This window comes from Terrapene carolina, unplaced genomic scaffold (assembly GCF_002925995.2).
Source record: "Terrapene carolina triunguis isolate 2854851 unplaced genomic scaffold, T_m_triunguis-2.0 Scaffold926, whole genome shotgun sequence".
Lineage (NCBI taxonomy): Eukaryota > Metazoa > Chordata > Testudines > Emydidae > Terrapene > Terrapene triunguis.
In genome coordinates, this window is record NW_020665277.1 from 3,528,998 (window position 1) to 3,538,039 (window position 9,042).

The 9,042-nt window shown below is 42.9% G+C and overlaps 1 protein-coding gene across 1 annotated transcript in view; it reads left to right on the top strand.

Annotated features, from left to right (window-relative positions):
* The first annotated feature begins 546 nt into the window (after nucleotides 1–546).
* Nucleotides 547–9,042, top strand: part of LRIG2 (leucine rich repeats and immunoglobulin like domains 2) — a 43,002-nt gene continuing 34,506 nt past the window's right edge. Inside the window, exon 1 of the mRNA XM_026661004.2 lies at nucleotides 547–782. Coding sequence (XP_026516789.1) covers nucleotides 577–782 — 206 coding nt within the window. The 5' untranslated portion in view covers nucleotides 547–576. The remainder of the gene's footprint in view (nucleotides 783–9,042) is intronic.

The window sequence follows — 9,042 nt, forward strand, 5'->3', positions numbered from 1 at the left end:
GCTTTAGAAGTTGCATTCAATTTTAATGTTATATTTGGTTGCTATAGCTTGTTAATGACACGTTTCAGATGAGCTTCTGGCTGGTGCGTGGTGCTGGATTATGAGCCCTGGAGACAGCAGTCTCACTTTATCCCCAGAACAGGTACAGCAAGAGCAGTAGCATGGCCACATCTTCCCAGCACACCAGGCTTTGGCTCACCCATCTTCCCTACAGTCAAGGGTTTGGGTCAATGTCCTTCCACGTTGGAGCCAAGAACCCACCCAGGGACTGAAGCCCCACCCCCTCCCCAGGCTGGCTCCTCCCACTTGAGCTGTCAAGCTCTAGCCCCGCCCCCTTAGAGCACTCATATTGTCGCCTCCGCTATTGGCTCCTCCCCCTTCAGGTGCCAGTTTGTAGCCCCGCCCCCTGCTGCCTGTCACTGCCCAGCAGGCTGGTCTAGAAACCCCGCCCTTCTCCTCGTTGGCCACGCCCCCGTGCGCGCTGAGGTCAGACGCCGCGCGCTGTGGGCGGGGCTGGCGGCTGTCCCGGCCTGTGTGCGCCCCGTAGCCGCCTGGGGCAGGGCCGCGGCCGGGAGGATGCGGGGAGCGGGGTCGCGGCGGGGGGCGCTGCCCCTGCTGCTCTTGCTGTGGGTGTGCGCGGCCGGGGAGCCGCCCGGCGAGACCTGCGCCGCGCCCTGCTCCTGCCGCCGCGGCCTGCTGGACTGCAGCCGCCACCGCCTGCCGGGGGGGCCCGGCCCGGGCCGCCGGAGGATCCCGCCGCTGCCCGCCGGCACCACGGGCCTGTGAGTACGGGCGGGGGGGCCGTTGCTAGGGGTCCGTTGCTAAGGCGCCTGCCCCGCCTCCCTGCGCGCCAGGCCGCCCCGGCTGGGGGGGGGGGCTCGCTGCGCCGCCCCGCCCGGTCTCGGCGGGCCCCCCTTGTGCACAGCCCCCGGCCCGCGGGGCTTCCGCCTGTCCGGCCCCAGCTGCAGCCTCCCCCGGTGCGCGGGGTGCCGGTGTCTGGCTAGCAACCCCCGTTGGTACTAAGTGCTGCAATTATGGGGCTGCCGAGCCGCCTTCTAATACCCAGTTATTTCTGCGGCCACCGACTGAGTAATGCAGTGGCTAATTAAGTGAATTCAGACAAATCCCTTGTATCCTAAGGATATTGGCAGGGTCAGTCCAGGTGAGTGTGCCGCCGCTGTTGTCTGCAGAGAACACAAATAACCCCCAAATCACCGGATTATGTGGCGAATTCTGCAACCTTAGGCTGCTGGAAGGCCTTGAGTGTGTCATGTGAGTGAGACGGTACAGAAAGGTCTGAATTCTAATACCCTATATATGTAATATACGTGTGCATATCCGTCTCATAGTCTGGATTGAACCATGTTTACATTTTCTGATGAAGTGCCCAGGGCTTGCTAAATGCTCAGCAGGAGACATATTTCCTGCTACATCTTAATTGAATAAATAACTGCACAGCTGTTAAAGCAGGTAGCTGTGTCTGTCCTTTGATTGAAATGAACTTTAAGAAGCAGAATTTGTTTTGGAAAAGCATCATTGTTACCCGTGGCTTCATTTTCTGAAACCTGTCATTTTTAGATCTGTCCTGCTTCTTGATCTTTGTTTAGCCAGGAAATTGACTTTAAGTGACAGCTAATCTTCCAAAATATATAAGAACATAAGAACGTCCGTACCGGGTCAGACCAAAGGTCCATCTAGCCCAGTATCCTGTCTACTGACAGTGGCCAATGCCAGGTGCCCCAGAGGGAGTGGACCAACAGGCAATGATCAAGTGATCTCTCTCCTGCCATCCATCTCCATCCTCTGACAAACAGAGGCTAGGGACACCATTCCTTACCCATCCTGGCTAATAGCCATTAATGGACTTAACCACCATGAATTTATCCAGTTCTCTTTTAAACGCTGTTATAGTCCTAGCCTTCACAACCTCCTCAGGTAAGGAGTTCCACAAGTTGACTGTGCGCTGCGTGAAGAAGAACTTCCTTGTATTTGTTTTAAACCTGCTGCCTATTAATTTCATTTGGTGACCCCTAGTTCTTGTATTATGGGAATAAGTAAATAACTTTTCCTTATCCACTTTCTCCACATCACTCATGATTTTATATACCTCTATCATATCCCCCCTTAGTCTCCTCTTTTCCAAGCTGAAGAGTCCTAGCCTCTTTAATCTCTCCTCATATGGGACCCGTTCCAAACCCCTAATCATTTTAGTTGCCCTTTTCTGAACCTTTTCTAGTGCCAGTATATCTTTTTTTAGATGAGGAGACCACATCTGTACGCAGTATTCGAGATGTGGGCGTACCGTCGATTTATATAAGGACAATAATATATTCTCAGTCTTATTCTCTATCCCCTTTTTAATGATCCCTAACATCCTGTTTGCTTTTTTGACCGCCTCTGCACGCTGCACGGACATCTTCAGAGAACTATCCACGATGACTCCAAGATCTTTTTCCTGGCTTGTTGTAGCTAAATTAGCCCCCATCATATTGTATGTATAGTTGGGGTTATTTTTTCCAATGTGCATTACTTTACATTTATCCACATTAAATTTCATTTGCCATTTTGTTGCCCAATCACTTAGTTTTGTGAGATCTTTTTGAAGTTCATCACAGCCTGCTTTGGTCTTAACGATCTTGAGCAGTTTAGTATCATCTGCAAACTTTGCCACCTGACTGTTTACCCCTTTCTCCAAATCATTTATGAATAAATTGAATAGGATTGTCCGAGGACTGACCCTTGGGGAGGGTCCACTAGTTACCCCTCTCCATTCTGAGAATTTACCATTAATTCCTATCCTTTGTTCCCGGTCTTTTAACCAGTTCTCAATCCATGAAAGGACCTTCCCTTTTATCCCTTGACAACTTAATTTACGTAAGAGCCTTTGGTGAGGGACCTTGTCAAAGGCTTTCTGGAAATCTAAGTACACTATGTCCACTGGATCCCCCTTGTCCACATGTTTATTGACCCCTTCAAAGAACTCTAATAGATTAGTAAGACACGATTTCCCTTTACAGAAACCATGTTGACTATTGCTCAACAGTTTGTTTTTCTATGTGTCTGACAATTTTATTCTTAACTATTGTTTTGACTAATTTGCCCTGTACCGACGTTAGACTTACTGGTCTGTAATTGCCGGGATCACCTCTAGAGCCCTTTTTAAATATTGGCGTTACATTAGCTAACTTCCAGTCATTGGGTACAGAAGCCGATTTAAAGGACAGGTTACAAACCTTAGTTAATAGTTCCACAACTTCACATCTGAGTTCTTTCAGAACTCTTGGGTGAATGCCATCTGGTCCCGGTGACTTGTTAATGTTAAGTTTATCAATTAATTCCAAAACCTCCTCTAGTGACACTTCAGTCTGTGACAGTTCCTCAGATTTGTCACCTACAAAAGCCGGCTCAGGTTTGGGAATCTCCCTAACATCCTCAGCCGTGAAGACTGAAGCAAAGAATCCATTTAGTTTCTCCGCAATGACTTTATCGTCTTTAAGCGCTCCTTTTGTATCTCGATCATCAAGGGGCCCCACTGGTTGTTTAGCAGGCTTCCTGCTTCTGATATACTTAAAAAACATTTTATTACCTTTGGAATTTTTGGCTAGCCGTTCTTCACACTCCTCTTTGGCTTTTCTTATTACATTCTTGCACTTAATCTGGCAGCGTTTATGCTCCTTTCTATTTGTCTCACTAGGATTTGACTTCCACTTTTTAAAGGAAGTCTTTTTATCTCTCACTACTTCTTTTACATGGTTGTTAAGCCACGGTGGCTCTTTTTTAGTTCTTTTACTGTGTTTCTTAATTTGGGGTATACATTGAAGTTGGGCCTCTATTATGGTGTCTTTAAAAAGCGCCCATGCAGCTTGCAGGGATTTCACTTTAGTCACTGTACTTTTTAACTTCTGTTTAACTAACCCCCTCATTTTTGCATAGTTTCCCCTTTTGAAATTAAATGCCACGGTGTTGGGCTGTTGAGATGTTCTTCCCACCACAGGGGTGTTGAATGCTATTGTATTATGGTCACTATTTCCAAGCGGTCCTGTTATAGTTACCTCTTGGACCAGCTCCTGCGCTCCACTCAGGACTAAATCTAGAGTTGCCTCTCCCCTTGTGGGTTCCCGTACCAGCTGCAGTTTTCTTTTGTAGAATATATATATACAGAATAGCTTAGCAATAGGAAGAGGTGTCTTGAGGTAATGCTTTTGTAGAAACTGAACCATAATGTATATAATCTGATATCTGGGGGAAAGGAGAGAGATCATTGTATTGTTGTGGATGAGAAAGTGACTCTAATCATTAGTATTTTATTGCTATAAATTGCAAATTTGCTTTCCTTGACTGCCAAGAAAGGTGTGTTGCGTGAAGTTTCTGGTTTTAGTCTGATGGAGAAAAGACTGGATGTTAAGAACCTAAATACCTCTGTGGATCTGGGCCAAAGTTTGAGAGGAAATAAATGCCCTTACCTGTAAAAGAATGCACAGGCCCTATCATGGACCAAAACATTGTCTCAATTTCCCTATGTAGATTAGGCCCAGTTGTCTTTTATATTGGATTGATAAAAGGAGAATTTAAATGCTCCAGACTGTTTAATAACATCTTTCTTTCACAGTCCATGGTATGAGGTAATGACTTGTTCTGAGCATCAGATTTGAAACGCCAATTCTAATCCCAGTTGATTCTGCCCTTCATCTTCTGGAAAGAGAGAAACTGAGATTCATGCAGTTAACTTTTCAATATCCCCTTGAAACCTGGGGTCCAGTGTAGTCCACGTGACTATATTAGAAAGCTACTGGTCCTTTCTAAAAAATTGGATTTGACTTGTTCTTTGACAGTTTATTTCTTCTCCCTGCACCACCTGACAGGACTGTACTAGTTAGTGGTTGCAATTCAATGTTTGTGAAGCTCTCTGGGATCCTGTGAGTTGTAGATTTAAAGGTGTTATAGAAATGCAATTGACTACTTTATTGGAACAACCTCTTTGGACATCTACAGACTTTAACTGTAATTAAAGCTAATATTGGGTACAGTGAAAATGTAACTACTTAATTTTTTATTTGGCTAATCAAGGCATTTGCCAGTATCTGTGATAGTTTTGGGTAAGCCAAAAAGTGTCGAATTCCCCTGGTATAGCTTGTAAGAGTTTATAGATTTTCTATACAGCTAGACAGATTATATGGCTATATGAAATTTGCACGGATTTCACACTTCAGGTGGCAACATATGCAATCATAGGTGTGGTATTGCAATCATTTTGACTGTTCCATTCTCTTCTACCTGTACTTCAACTCCTTTCCTATCCTCTTTACTAGATATAGAGATTCCCCCTTTAATAAATTCTTCCCCAACAGATGTCTGCCTGAACCATATGCTCCTTCACACTAGTCAGCTTTCCCCTAGCCCCTAGTTTAAAAAATATCCTACAGTCTTTTTAATTTTACATGCCAGGAGTCTGGATCTGTTTTTGTTTTGTTTGTTTTTTAGGTGGAGCCCATCTTTCCTGAATAGGCTTATCCTTTTCCCAAAAGTTCCTAATAAATCTAAAACTCTCCACTCCACACCATCATCTCCTCCAGCCATTTAGACCCTGCAATTCTGCCTGTCTTTCTGGCCCTGTGTGTGGAGCTGTAAGCATTTCAGAGGATGCTACCATGGGAGGTCTTGAACTTCAATCTCTTATCTAGCAGCCTAAAATTGGCTTCCAGGACTTCTCTCCTACCCCTCCCTATGTCATTGGTAGCCACACATACCACAGCCACTGGTGCCTCTCCAGCACTGCACATACATCTGTCCTAGATGTCTCGTGAGATCCACAACCTTCAAAGCTGGCAGGCAATTTACCATAAGTTCTCCTAGTCATCACGAACCAATTATCTATACTTCTAATAATCAAATCCCCTATTATTATTTCCTGGATCTTCCTAATAACTAGGGTTCCCTCCCCATACTAAGGGGTATCCTTAGTGCAAGCAGGTACCAGCACATTGTCTTTAAGGAGGGTCCCAATTATGGAATGGTTTCCCTCCACTCAAGATTGATGTTCTCCTTCCACATGACTTTCATCTTCCTTAACAGCACAGAGGCTGTCAGACTGGGGGTGGGTGGGACTGCTCAGTTATGTCCTTGAAAGTCTTGTCCTTAGACACCACTGTCTTAAACATAAATACTAATCATCGTTGCATAACACTTACTGCTGTGTGGAAGAGAAGGGGTAAAGTCCCAGATCCACAAAGGTATTTAGGCTCCTAACTTTGATTGCAATCAGTGGATGTTAGGAACCTAAATACTTTTGTGGATCTGGGCCTGAGTTTGAGGGAAATCAAATGCCCTTGTGTATAAAAGAATGGGCAGGCCTTATCTTGGACCAAAACATTGTCAATTTCCCTTTGTAGATTAGGCCCAGTTGACTTGCATTGGATTGATGAAAGGAGAATTTAAATGCTCAAAACTGTTTAATAACATCCATTTGGAAGATAAATGCAAAACCCATATTCAATTATCTATAACAAGTTCTGGAATCCCATAGCTTACGTATATAGTCATAAACAAGAATTGCCTGTGAAAAGCGGTAGGATTGACAGGAATCAGGGATCTGAACTGTGAAAAGTAGGGCATGTCTCAGTTAACACGCTCAGTCTTCTGCTCACTACCCTGTAGATGGGTAATGCAACACAAAAAAGGTATGTTCCCTCGTTGCAGTAAACAGTAAGAACTGATAAAGGGAAGCTTCAAAGTTGAGTTCAGCACACAACTACAGCCTGCTAACCAGGCTATTATAAGATTTAACAAACCTTGAAAACTGCTGCCAGCGATTTTTGGGAATGTCTTAACTCAGACTTTCTCCAAGGAAAATATTCTGTTCCTGAAGAATAACTGTAGTTCATCGGGTAGCTAATCACAAAAACAAAACAAAAACATCTGTTTTATTTAATGAGGGCAGGTTTTCTAGCTTACAAAAGTACTTATATCGTTCTCCAAGCAGATAAAGGAGTGTGTTTAAAACCTTCATACAGAATGCAATGGGAAGAAGTGGTGTTGGCTCCTTTGCAAGATTGTGCAATCTGACAAAGGCTGTAAACAATAATTAAGTATATGTTCTCTGTTATGGCTTTCAGGAGTTTAGCTCAAAAAGCATCTGGGGTGGGGAAAACAGCTACTTCCACAACTACTCTAAATGTTCTGGATCCACGCAAAAAGCTATAATGCACAAAAGCCATTCAATATTCAGTCATTTACCTGCATTTTTGTGTAAATTAAGAATTATATCTCTTAACACGAAAGAAATGTTGACACCCATGCATATTGACATCAGTTCTGCCTAGGGTAACCAGATGTCCCGATTTTATAGGGACAGTCCTGATTTGGGGGGCTTTTTCTTATATAGGCACCTATTACCCCTCACCTTCTGTCCCAATTTTTTACACTTGCTATCTGGTCACCCTAGTTCTGCCCCTTGTTGCTTTAAAGCACCAGAAATTCTTATCTTATTCTTTGCATAAATTTTCCCCAAACTATTGGCAGATAAAGCTTCTAGCAGGCTTTTTTTTTCCCCCTGGATAAATGAGTTCTAAAAACATGGACTTGTGATGAAGTGTTCAGAAAGCCATCATTCCAAATGTTTCTCTTGGGATGTAAGGGGGGGGGGAAACATGGTTACCTATGATGCAATATCCCTAGTATTGATTACATTCCACAGTTTGTGTGGAAGACCAGCACTAAAGCTAAAGATCTTTAAATCAGCATGTCCAGATAACTCTTACCAAAGAGTTTTAAAAGCTACTGGAGGAGCTGTAAGGACCATTTAGAACTCTCAGAACACTGGGGGAGTTCAAGAGGACTGGGAGAAAACTAACATTGTGCCAGTGTTTTAAAAAGGATAAACACAGTCAGCTACCTAGGCCTGATAGCCTACCTTGGGGGCGGGGCCGAATAATGAAATGGCGGATTCAGGACTCCATTCATCAATAATTAAGAGGGTAATATAATGTCAATCAATGTGGATTTATGGGAAATAGTTTGACAAGATCTATCACATTTTGAGATTGCAGGCTTGATAAAGGGAATAGTATTGATTTAATATACTTGGACTTCTGTAAGGCATTTAACTTGGTACCGTGCGGCACTTTCATTATGAAACTAGAATGAGACAAAATCAACACACATTAAATGAATTAAAAACTGGATAATGCATTGATCTCATAATGTAACTGTACATGAGGAATCATCAGGATAGTATGTTTCTAGTAGGACCCTACACTATTTAATCAATGAGCTGGGAGAAAACAAAATCATTACTGAAAGTTTGCAGATGACTCAAAGATTGGAGGAGTGATAAATAATGAAGACAGGTCACTGATTCAGGTCAATATAGATTGCTGAAGTAAACTGGAGAAAAGGTTTTGTTTTGTTTTGTTTGTTTTTTTTAAAAGGTATTTTCAATTGGAGCGGAGGAACATATTTTTCAGCCAAAACATTTTGGGAGAAAAATGCAGGTTTGGCAACACCAAAACATTTAGTATATTTATCAGTTTCAATGACTTGTTTGTCAGGAAAAAAATAAATATTATTTTGGATATATTTGTACACTTTTTTCAAAACAAAATATTTTGATTTTTTTTGGACTTGAAATGAATTTCACTTCAAAATTTTCTTTAATTGTATTAAGAAAGATATAAAAATAGTCCAAAACAAAACATATTTAAGACAGCAGATTTATTTCAGAACAAGAAAATACAAATTATACTTTAGAGTTTAGGATGAAAGCAGCAGAAAGTCTTACCTGTGTGACTGAATAATTTGTTCACTTGTTTGGAAAGTCAGACTTGTTTGATCACTAAATGTAAAATGTTAGAAAAACCAAATGATCTATTTGAAAATGAATGGCATAAGGAATAGTTGGTGACTAATTATAAAAAGTGTCCAAAATTATGCTCTAAGGCAGTGTTTCCCAAACTTGGGACGCCACTTGTGTAGGGAAAGCCCCTGGCGGGCCGGGCCGGTTTGTTTACCTGCCGCGTCCGCAGGTCCGGCCGATTGCGGCTCCCA